Source organism: Mustela putorius, unplaced genomic scaffold, assembly GCF_011764305.1.
Source record: "Mustela putorius furo isolate JIRA1106 unplaced genomic scaffold, ASM1176430v1.1 tig00003898_pilon_pilon_pilon, whole genome shotgun sequence".
NCBI lineage: Eukaryota > Metazoa > Chordata > Mammalia > Carnivora > Mustelidae > Mustela > Mustela putorius.
The window spans coordinates 7,346,952-7,363,249 of NW_025422047.1; the positions used below are offsets into that span (position 1 = coordinate 7,346,952).

At 55.1% G+C, this 16,298-nt stretch overlaps 1 protein-coding gene across 3 annotated transcripts; it reads right to left on the reverse strand.

Moving 5' to 3' along the window:
• Nucleotides 1–5,079: 5,079 nt before the first annotated feature.
• CCDC9B (coiled-coil domain containing 9B) lies at nt 5,080–12,967 on the reverse strand. 3 transcript variants are annotated; one of them, XM_013055412.2, is made up of 11 exons: nt 12,797–12,967; nt 11,823–11,936; nt 11,431–11,538; nt 10,642–10,794; nt 10,413–10,538; nt 9,585–9,784; nt 9,232–9,290; nt 8,572–8,625; nt 8,374–8,473; nt 7,747–7,789; nt 5,080–7,663 (listed from the first exon to the last, which is right to left on the reverse strand). In XM_013055412.2, the coding sequence occupies exons 1-11, from the start codon at nt 12,806–12,808 to the stop codon at nt 7,127–7,129; spliced, it is 1,506 nt and encodes a 501-aa protein (XP_012910866.1). In that variant the 5' UTR covers nt 12,809–12,967; the 3' UTR covers nt 5,080–7,126. The 3 variants fall into 3 exon arrangements, with proteins under 3 accessions (XP_012910866.1, XP_012910867.1, XP_012910868.1); XM_013055413.2 differs by lacking the exon at nt 12,797–12,967 and having other exon boundaries at nt 11,431–11,596; XM_013055414.2 differs by lacking the exons at nt 10,642–10,794; nt 11,431–11,538.
• Between the last annotated feature and the right edge of the window lie 3,331 nt (nt 12,968–16,298).

Sequence of the window (16,298 nt, forward strand, 5' to 3'; positions counted from 1 at the left end):
GTGTTTACTTCCATGAGAAGTTCCTCTGTGCATTTACTCCCTGATGGCCTGCGTTTGAAGGAGGAGATCATCCTCTCTTGGAAGTAAAGTTTCGAAGGGTGAAGGATCAGGAGTTCGGTAAGCTGTTTAGACTGAGTTTGTTGGAATCCTTCCTTTCCCCCATGATGCTGAGGTGTAGAGAAGGGTTTCTGTGAAGTTTTAAGCATAAGAAATACTTTTCTTCCTAACAGCTCTGGATTTCTGCACAGTATGAGAGCACAGCTTGGGAAGCTTTTCTGTCTACCTTGTTTTTCAGTTTTCACTAGGGAATTCTCAGATACTGTGTTCTTCAGTTGAGTATTTATATCCTGTTTTGAAATGCTGAGTGGAGAGCATCTACTTGTTTCTACATGTTTCTTTTAGGGGAACCGAAAGGTCAGGTCCTGAGCTTTAGGGCTACCGCAGCTATTAAAAGGGATAATAATTGTCCTCCCCTTCCTGTCTGCAGAGAATGGAGGTATTTCTGGAATTGCAGTGCAATAACAAAAGGGCCACAGCTGTATACTTTTTTTTTTTTTTTTTTTTTTTAGTCTCCTTCAGTGGAGGGATAGACCCCAATAGCTTTGCTCATTTCATGGGACCAGCACTGAGCTTGGTGCCTGGCACATAGCCATAGGTGCTCAGAGGTTGTTGGTCGTCTGGTTGATTGTTGTGTTAGATAGAAGTAGCCCCAGTATCAGTGTGGTGTTGCTGGGGTAATCCATTTGCGTTCCCACATCCACAGCCCTCAGTCTGGTTCAGGGGAGTTGATGACTGAAGAGAACCCATGTGCAGACCACAGTCCTTCACAAGGTAAAGGACTTGGGGCCCGTCTGCCTGGTCTTTCCAGGCACTGGAAGTCCCCAGATCTATCCCCTGCAGTGCTTAGCAGGGGCAACATAGATTATGCGTCTCATCCATTGTTCCCTCTGCCCTGGCCCCATGGCCCAATACCTGCTTTCTCTACAGTTTTTGTCACACCTGTTTTACTTGCTGACAAAGTTTGTGGGTTTCTGCTGCCACAAAACCTGTGTTAAACTCTTTTTTCCCTCCAGTAGCTAATTAAAAAAACGCAAAAACAATTTTTTCCCCCTTAACCACACACCCAGACTCCATCAGGCTGTCCATCCTCAGTGCAGAAAAAGCCATGGCTCCAAGTCCTGCACTGTGTACATAAGCCACCTGGTCAGGAAGGAGCACCTGGGCCAGACCAATTTCCATGCATTCTATAAACATTTGTTAAGCGGCTATAAGGGACCAGAAAATTCCCACGCTGTTCTCTCCCTCAAGCCATTTCCAGTCATGCCAAAAAGAATCTACCTTTGTTACTGCCCTGTTTTCTTAACTTCCAGAATCTGGTTTTACAGTAGCTTACCAGTTAAACGCAATAGGATTCTAACTTCCCTTAGAATATTTTCCACGAGCCACTACTATTAATCTGAGAACTATTTATTCACTGCCTACAGTGTGTCAGGTGGGCCCCAAAAGCCCCCAAATGGACTTGTCCAGAAAAGCAATTCCATTGATGACCAAGGCACTCCTTTTTTTTTTTTTTTTAAGATTTTATTTATTTATTTGACAGAGAGAGAGAGAGAGGGAAGCAGGATCCCACTGAGCAGAGAGCCCGATGCGGGGCTCCATCCCAGAATCCTGGGATCAGGACCTGAGCTAAAGCCAGAGGCTTTAACCCACTGAGCCACCCAGGTGCCCCGAGGGCACTCCTTTTAAATCCACCTCTCTCTGCTCCCTCCGTGTTCAGAGTCATGAGCTGAAGTCTCTGCCCTGCTTGTGACCTGGAGGCCATCTCCACTCCCTGTGGGTAGTCTGGACAGGATTGCATCACATGGCAGTCAGCATCTGTGTGCGTGGCAGGGTCAGGACATCACAAGGACCTGGGGGGTGGTGGGGGGAGGGAGAGGCCATGTGCTCTCAGAAGGGACCCTGAACTGAAAAATAGGAAACTTGCAGACTCAATAATGACACTGGTTAGGCCTTGGCCCCACTTTTCCCTCCTAACCCAATGGGAACTTGTGAGAGCCACTGGGGGGAATCCATGTGAGATGGCCTGGAGATCTGGGGACTAAAATTATGATGTATACATAGGAGGTAACATAGTTTGAAGGGAGTGCCTGTCCCTTTGGGCAAAATGATACCTGGAGAGAAATGTTATACCCTGTGCCCAGACCATTGGCGTTAGCATCACCTGGGAACGTGTTAGAAATGCCATGTCTCGGCCCCCTCCCAGACCAACCGAATGAGAGGTTCAGAAGGTGGGGCCCAACTTTGCCTTTAACTAGCCTTCCAGGTGATTCTGACACTAAAACCTGAGAACCACCGGCCCAGACTCTCCCTCTGATTGTGGAACTTCGGGTTTAGGTATTTTTGTTTTGACAGATGGCTACAAGGTGACTTTTGACCTTTTTTCTTGGTTGAAGCCAGCTGCCCTGCTGGAGAGAAAGGAAACACCGTATCCCCAGAGTTTGTAAGAAAAAGGGAAAAAGCCTGTGTTACTGGTTATTTTTGAAGGTGCCTGGAGAACTTGTCCTGGAGCTCGTTAAGAAGGATGCACGCCTGCAAGTATCTGCTCTCCCCTCCCACAAAGGTACTATTGTGTCTGCCTCACCTCCTGCCCCAGGGCCTGTGCTCCTCGTGTCAGTCCTTAAAAGGAGCAGTGGGTGCCACATTCATTCTTTCTGGTGCCAGGTCTGTGCTGTTTCACTTTGCCGGCGTCAAGTGGTTGCTTAATGAGAGGCTGTGACGCAGGCCGGCACACTTGAGAGAAAGCAGCCTCAGTCTGTGCTTTCTGCAGCTCTGCTCCACTCCCTGCCTTCCCAGTCTCGGGGTCTCCCCTCAGTGAAGTTGTGGTCACCCTGGGGGCAGCCCTCGCTCAGAAGAGCTGCTTGCTGGGGTCTGTGGGTGCTGATAAGTGACTGGAGAGGCAGAGTGAAGTTGTATCTTTAGTTTCTCCTATTCCCTTCACCCCCCCCTTCCCAACCTCGTCCCCAAAATAAGAAGACATAGATAGCCACATGGGGATTATAGCTATTTCCTTTGTGGGTTTTTCTTTCCTTTTTTTTTTTTTTTTTTTTTTTTTTAGGGGGTGGTGGTGGCTAGTACCATCTTTTCCTGTTATTCCTGTCCCTGAGGCCAGGATCAGGGCTGGAGTTGACTGATGGTCAAACCCTCCAAATGTGTGCCTTGTGAGATAGCTCTGGATTCCCCAGTTACCTGTCCCTTGACCATAAGAAAATACAGTTATGCTGCTCCTTTGGGGAAAAAACAAACTTTGGGAGGCATAGAGCAAACCCTACAAGGGAGTTTTAATTCTGGGGAAAATAATAAGCAAAGACTGTGGTGGGAGTCCATGAAATTACCACTGACATTAACAGAAGAAAAGAGGAAACTCTTGAGTTATGAAAGTTGGTGCGTGGAGTTAAAGGAAATGCTGAGGGCAAAGAAACCCCAGTAAGAGCAGGGTCCCTGTGTGAGTCTCTTTAAATCCAGTCAACTCCCCCAAGTGACCTTTCTTTAAGAAGGTCACTTCCCTGGAAGGCTGAATAAACTTTACAGACCATCCCATATTTCCCTGAAATGTACTGACCTCAGTGAAGGTGAGGCCAAAAGAGGAGGTAAAGGAGAAAATCGAAAACAAAGTAGACAGAGATCAAACCAAACAGCTACTTCATTTATTCAACACATTTGACTGAGTGCCAGGCTCCTGTTTCTACATTGCCTACTTAGTGAGCTGGGCATGTTTTGCGTACTCTTATCTTTAATTTGTTTTTATAACCCTTCAGGGTTGTTACTGGCCCCATTTTGCAGCTAAGAAAACTGAGGCTTCGGGAGGTTAAACTTGATCAAGGTCACCCAGCTAGCCACTGACAGATGTAAGTTAAGATTCAGTCTGTTGGACTCCAAGGCCTATGTTGGTTCCACTCTACCATGCTGCCAGTCCTCCAAAAACATACCTCCCTTGCAATCTGGTCTGTTGCTCCCTTCTGCCCAGGTGCTAGGGGCTCAGGCTCAGGACAGAGCTATCTTCTGCCCTTTCCGCCCTCCTGGTTATACAGCTTTAAGTAAAGCTATCATCTCCCTACTCCTCTTCCGGCAGCTTCCTTCTCTCTTCCTCCAGCTCCATGCCTGGGTTCCTGAGAGCTGTGTCTCATGAAGAACTTCCCACCTTTGAGGAGGGGCTTGTCGGTTGGAGAGGAGGTTCTAAGAGGAAATCTCCCAGCGAGGCCTTTCAACAAAGGAGCCAGGAGTTGCTACAGGCAGGCTTCCATGATCCTGAGGTCTGTGGAGAGTGGTCCATGCTTTTCTCCTGCTCCATAGCTGGTTCCATCCAAGGGAAGGAGGGTGGCCACCATAGCTGCTGGTTCTCTTATCCTGAAGAAGTGCTCCCCCTTTTTTGAGAAAAGTTCAGTGATACTTGCCTGGCACTACAGTCTTCCTATAGGGAATATGTCCTGGGCCAGTCTCTGCAGTCTCCAACCCTTAGTGACTCCCAGGACATCCCGCGAGAGAAGCTCTCTTTCTCGACAGCCCTTCATAACCCAGCTTTCTCTCCTGCTTAGGTCCTGTTGTGAGGGTTAAACCAGAGCTCTGTCCCAAATCTATGTCCCCATCCCATAGTCAAACATACATTGGCCTATACTCTTGGTAGCGCTGGGGGGTTGGGGAGCAGAATTCAAACTCTTGATCATGATTATTTTGGGAGATCTCTGAATTCAAGGGTTCTGCCTGAATCTTCTTTTCCCCAGCTCCATCCTTTGGGAGTCATGGGTCAAGTCCAGGGTCATGCTCCAAATATATCTATGGATGACTGGTGGGCAAGAGGCAAACTTGAGCTTGGAGTCATTCACCTTTACCTATTCCTGTCTCATGGGAGTCTCTTTCCCACGTGCATAAGAATATTCCCAAGACTTTTTAAAATTCCTCCAATCTGGGGCACCTGCGTGACTCAGGTTAAGCCTCTGCCTTTGGCTCAGGTCATGATCTTAGGGTCCTGAGATCCAGCCCCGCCAGGCTCTCTGCTCAGCAGGGAGCCTGCTTCCCCCCCCCCTCTGCCCGCCTCCCTGCCTACCTGTGATCTCTCTCTCTGTCAAATAAATAAATAAAATCTTTAAAAAAAAAAAATTCCTCCAACCCCATACCAACCTCTTCCACCCCCTTCACCTCATCCCATTCCCAAGCAACTTCCTCACTCCCCACTACAGGAAGTTGGCATCAGCCACTCACTGGCCTCTTAGAGCGTCTTTTTCCCAGGTGCCTCAGCTTCCCACCCAACTCTGAAGCCAGGAAGCCCCCACCTGGCAGGGGCAGCCCTCACCAGGTCCCCAATATAGCCAGCAATAAGTCATCAGAGTCTAGAGTCTGTCTGCCCCTGGCCCTCCATATATTCTAGCCCAAACCCTTCCTACTCAACCTGTGGTCCAAGAACCAGCAGCATAGGTATCTCCAGGAGCCTATTAGAAGTGCACATTTCTAGGCCCACCACAGACCTTACAGAATTAGAATCTGCATTACTCTGCACCTTAACGCGCAAGGAGCACACTGATCTGCTGAAAAGACACCCCCTACTCATGCTTCCTGAGTAGAAGGGGTGGAGGGCAGAGCAGGAGCCCAATAGGAAGCTGTGACCCCACAGTTCAGCGCTCACTTTGACAGGACAGAACACTTGGGGATGATCTAGACACTCCCTAGAGAAGCCAGAGAGGCTGGGGAGGCCCGGGACCCCCAGCAGGGAGGACAAGCCATGGCAGGGCCAAAGGGGAGGGGAGTAGGGGGGCCACATGGGGAGATCCACGCGTGGTGAGCGGGGAAGGAGCACCTGCCCTTTCGAGCAGAGGTGAGATGATTCTCTGGGCTCCTACCACCCTCCCCAGCTCCTAGCAGGCTCTTAGAGCCAAGAACGTTGCCTGCTGTGCGGCCTAGATCTGCTGGATGCCTGGGTTTCTCCCTCCCTCTTGCTGGCAGAGTCACTATCGCCCACCGGCTGCACTGCTGCTGGTGGGTGCTCAGGAAATGTTTGTTGAATAGAGAGGAAGCCACAGCTTGTGTGGAGTCTGAATAATTCACCAGCCGTGGGCCTGAGGGGAGGGGCGGGAATGGAGACCAAGTAGGAAAGACAAGTTCCGAAGTTGTACTGAGCTTGATTGAGCCCCTTTCTCTGTCCCTTGTCTGAGTCCTTGCTTTGGTGTGCCGGTAGTGCAGGGGGGTGGCGGGGAAGAGGAAGTAGGAGACGGCAGGAAATGGCCCTGGGCTGCCCTCTGCACCGCCTCAATGCTGTCTTGATGGTACACTTGATGTCTGGCCTGGGTATGGGGGAGGGTATCCCTGATCATGAACCCTCCCATCCTTCTGTGGGGAGAGGGCTGTCCTCTCCCCACCCAACCCCAGGCTGTTTTAGAGACGAGGCCTTCCCAGGGACTCTCTTTGGCAGAGGCTCTGCTCTTCTGTCCCCAGCTCGGTCCCTACCTGCTGTGGCCTCCCTTTCTTCGAGCCTGGGTCTTCTCTTACAGAAAGGCCAGAGGCTGACAGCTGATGGCTGAGATTCCCCTGGTTTCACCATCCTGGGAGTGTGGGGACTGAGAGTCACCTGGGCGCAAGGCAGAGGCAGGGGAAGGAGCCCAGGCCTCCTGGACTAGGCCTGCTGGCTCCTGAGGCTGCCTACACCCAAGGAGCCAAAGCCATAGGTGGAAAGAGAAGCCAGGCCTTGGGGTGAGAAAGGCCTGGAGTGCCAGGTGCTGAGTGCTTCTGAGCCTCACCTTGCCATGGCAGGGAAGAAGTTTGTGGCCTGGGTGGCAATAGACCCAGGACGGGGCTCACCAGTCTCAGAGACCAGGAGTGGCATAGGACTATACCAAGACCTTTACCTGCAGGTAAAAACACACCTATACACGGGACATGCCCAGTGATGTGCCCATGAGGTGCAAGGAAGGACAGCTCCTTGCCCTCCCAGTGTCCCCACACTGGAGAGTTTGCCCAGCTGTGCAGCCAGACGGCCACAAGCCACCTGCATCCACACACCCATCCCACACCAGACTCCCGCCTATGTTCTTCCCTCTTCCTCTCCCCAGCCCGGCCCCTGTGCTCCCAGGAGTTTTGCTCAGCATCTTCCTGCAGGGCCAGGCCCTCCTGTCCTGCTTCTCATACCTCTTGTGCCCCTTGCCCTTTGGCCCATTCCTCTGGGCGGCCTGCTTCGTGGTGCCAAGGCCTGCTGGGCCCCAGGCTTGCCAGACCTGTCTTCTCTGGGCTCTAGGGGCCTTGCTTCTCCCTGTGGCTCAGAACTAAGCTGTACTTCTGGCTCAGCCTGGGTGTCATTACACCCCAGGATCTGCTCAGAACCATCTGGTGGTGGCAAGGACACAGGGTTCTCCTGGGCCCCAGGCCTTAGAGTGAGTGCACACGTACTCTCCCCGGACCCAGGGCTACTGGCCCCTCCAAGAGAAAGGTCAAGGGGAACTAAGTCAGTGTTTTGTGGAGAGCTAGGGTTTGGACTGGCAATGGAGGCTTCTGATTCCCTTTTTGGGCCCCCGGGGGCTGGGCTAGTTGCTGGGGCACTTGTGGGCCGGCCCAGCTCCGTTGGGCTCTGCTTCTGTGAAGGTTCCTCCTCGCTCCAGGTCTTTCTGGTACTTTGGCTTCCCTGAAACAAGAGATTGGTCCTGCTGGCTGGCGGATTCAGAGCTCATGCCCCTGGCCCACCCCATCCTACTTCCAAGCACCCACCTCCTGGTTCTGCAGCTCCTCCTTGACTTCCTTTGTTTCCCACCTGTGGAAACACAGCACACGGCAAGCCCTACTCCTCCCCACCTCACCTCACGTCCCTCTGTCGCTCTGTAGCCAGTGGCCCATGTTCCCAGGAAGCAGCCAGAGCTAAGGATCTCAGAGGAGCCTCAGAGCCAGAACAAGGCTCCAGGATGCTCCCCTTCCAGCCTGACCTTGTTCCCCATCCAGCCATTTCCTCCAAACGCCACCCACTTGAGCGCCATCCCAGGTCCCCAGCTGCTGTTTATGGCCGAGCCCAAAGCACTTCGAGTTCCGTGGGGGCTCTGGATGTGTCTCTGCCTGCACCATCTGGGAAAGGCACGCCCGACTTCCCAGGGGAAGGCAACTGCTGTAATTACTGCCAGCCTCCCTGGGCACCAGGCTCTCATGGCTCCCGCCTTTGTGGCTGGCCTCTCCCCGAACCTCATTAACCTGCCTCCAGGCAGCCGTCAGGCAGAAGGCAGCAGCCCCAAGGGCTGGAGCAGCCACCTGGACCAGTGCTGAGCCTGACCTCCCAGGGCCAAGGGAGATCCAGGAAATCAGGGAGCCCAGATGCTTCCCCCAATTCTGCCCCCTGCCATCTGTTACCTGCGGGCCCTGCCGGTCAGCCTCTCTGTCCCCCGGGCTTTGCTTCGTGTGGCCGACACCACTGAGGGTCTGCTGGGTTGCCCACCCCGAGTAGTACCACCTGCAAGAGATGGTCCACAAATCAAGAAGGGAAGAGGGTCATGGCAGCCCAGCTCCATCCCCAGCTCATGCAAACCTGCTTCTTTTCTCTCAACTCACCTTTACCATCAAGGGACAGGGGTGGGGGTTGTGATTTCCGGTGGCTCCTGGGACCTAAGTGAGGCAAAGGAAATGGAGAAAGAGTGGGGTGATAAAGGATCAAAAGCAGTAACAGAAGTCTTTCAGGACCAGGAAGATATCTGTCTTTTTCTTGGTCCAGGTGTGGGTTTTCTGACTCCCAAAAAGATCCTGGGTCTGGGGATCAAGAGAGCTGGGTCTCTGTGCCCCCGTTGATGTTCCTGGCTAGGTAACTGGCTGAGTCTCTCCAGCCTCAGCTTCCTCAACATGTAAAATTAGGGAACTAGCAATTCTAAAATCTCTGTTCCTACAACAGGCCAGGGGCAGGGAAACTGGAGCTTTTGCCCATAAGGGACCAATCTTGAAAGGATCCCGGGGCAGATTTCCTTGTGAGTCTCCTCCCCTAGACCTTCTGAGGTCAGAACCCAGGGTAGGAGCTGTGGATTTAGGGGGTGGGAAGGTGCCCTGCTCTGATAATGAGGGAGAGGAAGTAAAATATTCTTCCATGCCTCCTTCCAGCTCCAAAAATAAGTGCTATGCCAAGAGACAGAGAAAGGAGAGGAAGCATGAGGGGACAGGTGGGGGTGCTGTGATGAAAGCCAAGGAGGAGAAGGGGCTGAGGTGGGGTGGGTATTGACTCACCCCTGGTGCCGCCCACCCTGGCCAGGCCCTCTTCCCGAAGCTTGCTGGAGTCCTGTAGCCTGTGGAGCCAAAAAGTCAGGCTTCTGTGGGGCGGACACAAGCTATAGGGAGACCCACACAACCCCTGCCTCCCCTAGCTCCAACCCCAGAACCAACGACAAGATAATGGTGAGCCCCTAAAAATGGGGACCTGGCGCCCACCCTCTCAGCCCAAGGTCCCACCAGAGAGCCCAGACAGACCTTAACCACCCTGGAGAGGGTCCCACCAGCCCTCCAAGAAGCACCCACAGTTAGTCCTACCCCAAGTCCCATAAGAATGTCAATACAACGAGCTCCCTAGCCCTGCCACCCACGTGGGCTTGGTCTTGTCCAGGTCCCATGGCCGACGCCAGTCACCCTGTGCATCTCTATGCCTGGCCACACGAGCCAAGTCGATCTGCTCCCGCTCCTGCTTCCACTGGGCATAGTCCCAGCCCACCTCCAAGGGTCCCCCCATGGGCCGGTGAGGAGCTGAGCCTGGGACCAGTCCTAGACTCTGGGACTCCCGGGTACTCTGAAGAAGAAGACAGAACCATGGGGAAGAAGCAGAAAGCCTTGGACCTGGAGTGGAAATCTGGATATTATCAGCCCCTTCCTCTCAAGGTTTTGACGTCCCCATCTAAAAACAAAATCCATTCCGTCTCTGACATGTTCGTTTGCCATAGGCACCGTTTCCAGTCACATGTTAGCTGTGTCTTTTGGGCAAGTTACTTAACCTCTCTGTGTATCATTTCCTTATCTATAGAATGGGACTAATAATAGCACCTATCTGCTGGGTTGTTGCAGATGTGTGTGTGTGTGGACAGGCCGGGAGTGGAGAAGCTCCCAGCAGCAGTGAGCAAGAGCCAAGACTAGGGGCTGCTGCCACCTAGAGGTCACACCTGGCACACAGCCCACCCCCAAGGCCCCCACAAGCTTGCATCAGAAATCCAGTTAGGGTAAGGGGCTGACCTCTGACGTACCCTGTCAGGGTAAGGCCCACCCAATGTGGAAACTGGCCAGAGAAAGAAGGAAAGGGTGGGAATTCTTGCTGGGGCTGCCATCATGTCTCCAGAGATAGGGGACACAAGTGACTCAGCTTCTCTGCCTCCCCCAAATGATGACTACCACTTTCATGTCCCCATCCCCTCTTAAAGATATACTTTCTGTGCAGAATCCGAGCTGACGGGCATCTGCATGGAGGGGGTCCGGCCCAAGCCCCTTCCACGTGACTCTTCTGCGACCTGGTTCCTTGCTCTGCTGGGCTTCTCACTCACGATCCGCTTGGCCTGGGTGGGAAGAGGGGGGAGGCGGGGACAGGCAGCATGGCACAGTCTGGTAAGAAGAGGGTACTGGCCTGATGCCCTGGCTTCCCCTGCCCAACCTGCTCACCTCGGCTTTGTTTTCCATGGTCACAGCCAGCTCCACCCGCTCCCCCAGACAGAAAGTACCAGTGTGGTCATCCCCTCCCTCATCCTCAAGCATTTCGTCGGCTGCTCCAGGTCTGAGGGGTCTTGCCCAGTTCCGGCTGACCACCCGCTTCCCCTGCAGAATGAGATGCCATGCCCTCAGACCACATGGCCAGGGCCGAGCAGGAGCTGGGGACGGAGTCCTTTGGAAGCTTCCCCAGGCTGGGTTCCAGCACTGGCCCTCCCTGGAATGCCCACAGAGGAGCGGACACCCTGGGGCATTCACATGCCGGTGCCATGAGGTTATCCAGGGACCGGGGCCACCCCAGGGCCCAAGATGCCACAACAGCCTGTCATCTCTGAGCTGGGAAATCCAGAGTGCTCAGACAATGGGGCTTTGTCCCTTGCACTCTGTTCCTGGCATTCAGCCCCCCTTCTCTGTCCCTCCAGGGTTGGGGGCTCAGGAGTGGCCTGGGATTTAGAACACAGGCGCAGGGCTGTGGGTGGGGGCCCTCCCTAACTTTCACATTCACCTGGAAAAGGGCTTGAGGAGGACTCGATTTGGTAGCCTTTTAGCTGTGGCCCTTTGGGGTCAGGGGAACCACAATGGGCTAGGCTGCCTCAGTCTGGGAGCTGAAGGGTGAACCCCATAAGTGGAAGCAGAGGAAACAGAGGAGCAAGAGCAGTTTCCTTTTTGGACTTGGACATGGGCTGGGCCTCCACCTCCTTACCACCCCACCCTCTCTTCCTGGGGTGGGGGAGGGGGGCTTACACCAGGAACCTGGCTGATAGTGACAGTGAGGCCATCAGGCTGGAGGAATTCTGCTGTGGTCACGGCCATGCCCCCCTGCTCTGCCTGCCGCCGGTCTTCCTGGATCTCCTGCGGGAGGGCCCTGGGTCAGCACAGGCCACGGCCCCCCAGATGCACACAGAAAGGCCTACACAGAGAGACACCAGTGGGACACCAGGGGGCAGAGGCACCACATCACAGCATCCCCGGGACCCTCACAGAGTTTCTGAGAGGGACCACACCACTGTAACTCGGACCCCAGGCTTAGCACCTGCAGGGAAAGACCACAGCGCAAGGGCACAGGAGAGGTTAGGGGGTCAGACAGGCAGTGCCAACCCAGTCAGTCCTTCCAGCTCCCATCACAGCCCACTCACCTGGTACCTACGTAGTAAGGCCTGGTTCTTCTTTCGAAGGGCAACTATCCTCCGGTCCAGCTCAGCATCCTTCTCTTCCTGCCTGCTCATGGGTGACTCGGCTCTGTGAGGCCCCTGCGTAAAGCAGGGGTGGCAAGCTCCTGACTGTTGTGCCCATCCCTTATCAGGCCCCTAACTTTCACATTTACCTGAGAAGCACTTTCTTACTACAAATGGACCCCCACTCCAGAGCTAAGCTTCCAGGGGGAGATGGCACATGGAAGGCCCCAAGTCCGTGCTCTGCTAGGCTTGTCTACCTGTCTCTGCCTCCTCAGAGGCTCAGGTCAGGGCCTTACTACCCTCGCCACCACCACCACCCCCCCCACCCCCCCACCCCCGCACCCACAGCTCCCAGCAGTGGGCCGCCCCTCCCCCGGGCTCTCCAGGGAGCTCCACCGCTGAGCAGAGCCTGGAATGAGAGTTATAAATGGCTCTGGCAGCGGAACCTGCGGGGACTGGGAAGTTGCCAGGGGATCCAGGAGGTCGGTGGGGGGCGGGGGGCGCTGTTTGGCTCCCAGGCCCAGAACCACAGTAAAAAGAGAGGCCCCGGCTCTCTGCTGGGCTCCCAGGCCCTGGGCTCCACTCCCTCGGCTTGTGCCCCGCCTGTGGGAAAGAGCCGCTCTCATGGGCCCAATCTCTCCCGGCCTGGAACTGCTGGTAGTCAGGACAGAAGAGAACCAGTTCCGTGGGCAGGCCCGGCCAGGGAGCCACCCAAGCAAGCCAGGCCACTGCCCCTAGATCCCAGGTCTCTCCCTGTCTAGTCGCAGGGTCTCCATTGCAGCCAAAGGCCCCTGCCCAGAGCCCCACCGGCCTAGGCACAACCCTCTTCCTCCCAGGCCCAGCCGTCCCCAGCTGTCCCCAGAGTGTGACCGCCTGGTGTCCCAGCCTCCTCCCGGCCCCAAGAAGCCCCCCGCCGAAGGTGAGGTGCCACTCACAGCTGAGTGCATGGTAACAGTGGGCACCGAGAGAATTCCAGAACAGCCCCAGGGGAGCCAGAGCAGGAGGGAAGCCGGAGCTGCAGAGCCACGGGAGCCGGAGCCGGGGCCTTTGCCGGCCTCTCCCTGCCGGCTTCACTGCTCAGCACACGAGATCATGTTGTGATTACAAAAGACTCCTCTGGGCTCCCAGCCAGGAATGCGCGCCGCCACCCCCACCCATCCACTCTCAGAGGGCAAGGACCAGGGCGCCGGCCCTGCCCAGCTCCTCTCCCAGCCCTGGCCCAGCGTCCCCAGAGACACAGGCAGGAACCTCTCTCTGTCGGGTTGACCCCACACAGGGGGCCTGGCTGCCCCAGGCCCTGCCTTCTCTGAGGCAGTTCCCCCAGCAGAGGCCCAGCCTGGACCTACCTGCCAATGCACAGGCAGCCAACATAAGCCTCCATCTCTCCCAACAGTAAAGAAAGGCCTGGGGGATGCAGCTGAGCCCACCAGCTGTCCTAGTCTGAGGGTCCACACCTCAAATGAGCCCCCCTTTACTGTCCTCATCAGCTCTGGTTTAACTCATTTGGAGGGATCAAGAAGCTTAACTCCCCTAGGCCACCAAATACAACTACATACCTGAAATGACACCATTAGTCATTCCTTGACGTAGACACTGGCTTCCCTGTGTTTTAAATCACAGCCACTTCTGAGAGGCTCAGCTGTTCGAGTCTCCCCTCGGTGTATGGGGAACTGGCCCTTCCTGCAGGGCCCATACCACTGCAGCTTGTGGTCTGCCTACAGCCTTCCCCACCCAGGTTCCTCACGCCGGGCCCTTCCTGGCCTTGGTCCCCACGGCTGACTTTTAAGCCTCTCCCAGCCCGAGAAAAGAAGCAGCCTTTCTCAAGAAAATCTCTCCCCAAATCTTCCCAGTACAGCTGTGGCTGGTCCCAGTGCCCAGGGGAGCAGCTGGCCTGGCAGTCCCACGTGTGGAGCCTCCAGGAGCTGGGGCTTGGGGTAATGGGAGGGGTGTCTCTGGATCAGGGGTACCTGTGTTCTCCTTCAATAGCTACAGGGCCCCAACCTCTAAGCCCTAAAGGGAGGGTCAGAGATTCTCTGCATCCCCCACATCCCACCTGACCAAGCCTCAGTTTCCCTAATTCCTGCCCCACTGCCCTCTCTCCTCCCCAGACCAGCTCAGTCAGCCAGTATTTCAATCTCTATTCCCCTTGAACCCTGTCTTCCTGCCCTCCTCCCATTCCCACCATGGTTAGCCTCTTTCCTGACCAGGCCTTCACGTAGTACCCCTGACCCCACAGCCAGTTTCCACAGCCCCAGAGTTCCTATCCTGCTTGGAAATGCCACCACACTCTCTCTTCCTTTCCTGCCGGATGTTCTCACCGAGTCAAACTCCCAGCAATGGTGACACACCCAGGCTCCTCTCCCCAAACCTCTCTCTCTCTCTCTCTCTCTCTCTCTCTCTCTCGCGCGCGCGCGCGCTGTCTCTCTCTGCCTTTCTGTCCTTCTCCCACCCTCTCTGGGCATTGCCTCAAACAGGCTGCTGATTTCCAGCCTAGCCCCAGAAGGCCAGAGGCAGGGCCCTCCTGGGCCTCACAGTCGCTGGCCCCACCCTTCCCAAGTGTCACTGGTGGCAGCCCAGCTTCCTACCACCTCCCCCGCACTGTGGTATTGGAACTGGGAGGCCTGCCCAGCATCAGCCTGGGATGGGGAGATCCACCTGCTGAGACCTAATGTTCTCCATCATCTCTGGAACCCAGGCTTCCAAACCAGGTCTGGGGCAGTGGGGTGTAGCTAGAAGAGGCTACGAGGGGCAGGTGGGTGGGGAGGCCAGGTCAACTGTGCCTCTCACTCCTGTTCCCAGCCAGAGTTGGGGTGGGACAGCCGCAGGGGAACAGGAGGCCTGGGTAGCAATCCAGCCGTCCCATAGGGAGGGCGATCCAGCTCTTCTGGGAGGGCCTGAAGGGAGAGACTCTCCCAACCTAGTGACGAAGGCCTCTGGGCCCCTCAGGCTGCAGGCCCATGTGCCTAGGACAAACCATTGACCAGATAGGACCCCGCAGTCACTGGCCCCACCCTTCCCAAGTGTCACACAGTATGTCAGACCTCAGAGCAACCCTGACATTGTCCTGTATTCTCCAGAGTCCGGGGTGTGTTTATCTGATCCCCCACTGGACAGAAGCTCTCTGAGGGCAAAATGGTGTACCAAGTGGCACAGTGCCCTTCTAAACCCCAGAGTCTAGTATGCCTGGGTGTTTCAGTTGGTTAGCCGTCTGCCTTCTGCTCAGATCATGATCCCAGGGTTCTGAGAAAGAGTGCCACATGGGTCTCTTCGCTCAGTGGAGAGTTTGCTTCTCCCCCTCTCTGCCCCCACCCCTGCTTGGGTGCTCTCTCTACCTCAAATAAATAAATACGATCCTTAAAAAAAAATAGGGGTGCCTGGGTGGCTCAGTGGTTAAGTGTCTGCCTTTGGCTAAAGTCATAATCCCAGGGTCCAGGGTTCGAGCTCTGCATCGGGCTCCTTGCTCAGCGGAAAGCCTGCTTCTCCCTCTCCCACTCCCCCTGATTGTGTTCCCTCTTTCACCATCTCTCTCTGTGTCAAATAAATAAACTATTTAAAAATAATAAAATAATAAATAAATCAATAAAAATAAAATAAACCACATACCCTCCCTCAGCTCTTGTAGAGCAAATATATGCGTGAATAAACCATTCTGTCCTGTACAGACCCGTGGGTATCCTATGGGTATGTCTTTCTCTAACCAGAACGCACGCAGCCCTGAGAGAGGCCATAGGCTGTAAAGGGCCTATGTAGTGCAGAGGACCCTTGTCTGGGGGAGGTAGGGAGAGACCATGTGTCTGTTACTCCCTGCCACCACTAGAGGACAGCAGAGTCACAAAGCCTGGGGCCGTGGGGGCGCTCCTCCCCTTCCCTCCTGCTCCCGGGCACCTCTCTTGAGTCTCTACAATCCACAGAGAGAACTCCCAGTTCTGCCACACTAGAGAAGCCTCATTATTGATGAGGAGACCCAGAGAGGCAACACCACCTGCCCAGGGCACACAGGCCTTTTGGGTCACACATGAGACTAGAATCCAAGGCTCCTGCCCTCCTGCCAAGCACTCTCCTCCTCCTCCCCACCCCCAAGCTTCCCCCAAAATTGCTGTTTCCACTGCAACATCTTTCTGCGCCCTCACCCTCATCCTCTCTGCCCTGAGGCGAGGCATGGTCCTAGCGCCTCAGCCATGGGTCTGGGTCCCATCTTTTTTCCCTGAGGGGTCTCCCACCCACAGCCCCGACACTTGGAGTGGACCATATCAGGGTGCCATTTGCGGTCTGTGGTATACAGACCCGAAGCTCATCCTGAGGGCAAGATGGCAGCAAGTCCGGGAATCTTCACTGAGGAGGAAAGGGGGGAGAGGTCTGCAGGGGAGGAAGGGACTGTCGGGACCACACACAGAGACTGGGAGCACACACCTGACAGAGGCCCCACTCATGGGCCTT

Excerpts from the sequence above, each read along its gene's own strand:
- CCDC9B (XM_013055412.2), bottom strand. Across the intron at positions 10,539-10,641 it reads CCATGGAAAACAAAGCCGAG|GCCAAGCGGATCGTGAGTGA; the intron begins GTGAGCAGGTTG and ends CTTCCCACCCAG. Across the intron at positions 8,626-9,231 it reads CAGGGTGGGCGGCACCAGGG|GTCCCAGGAGCCACCGGAAA; the intron begins GTGAGTCAATAC and ends TGCCTCACTTAG.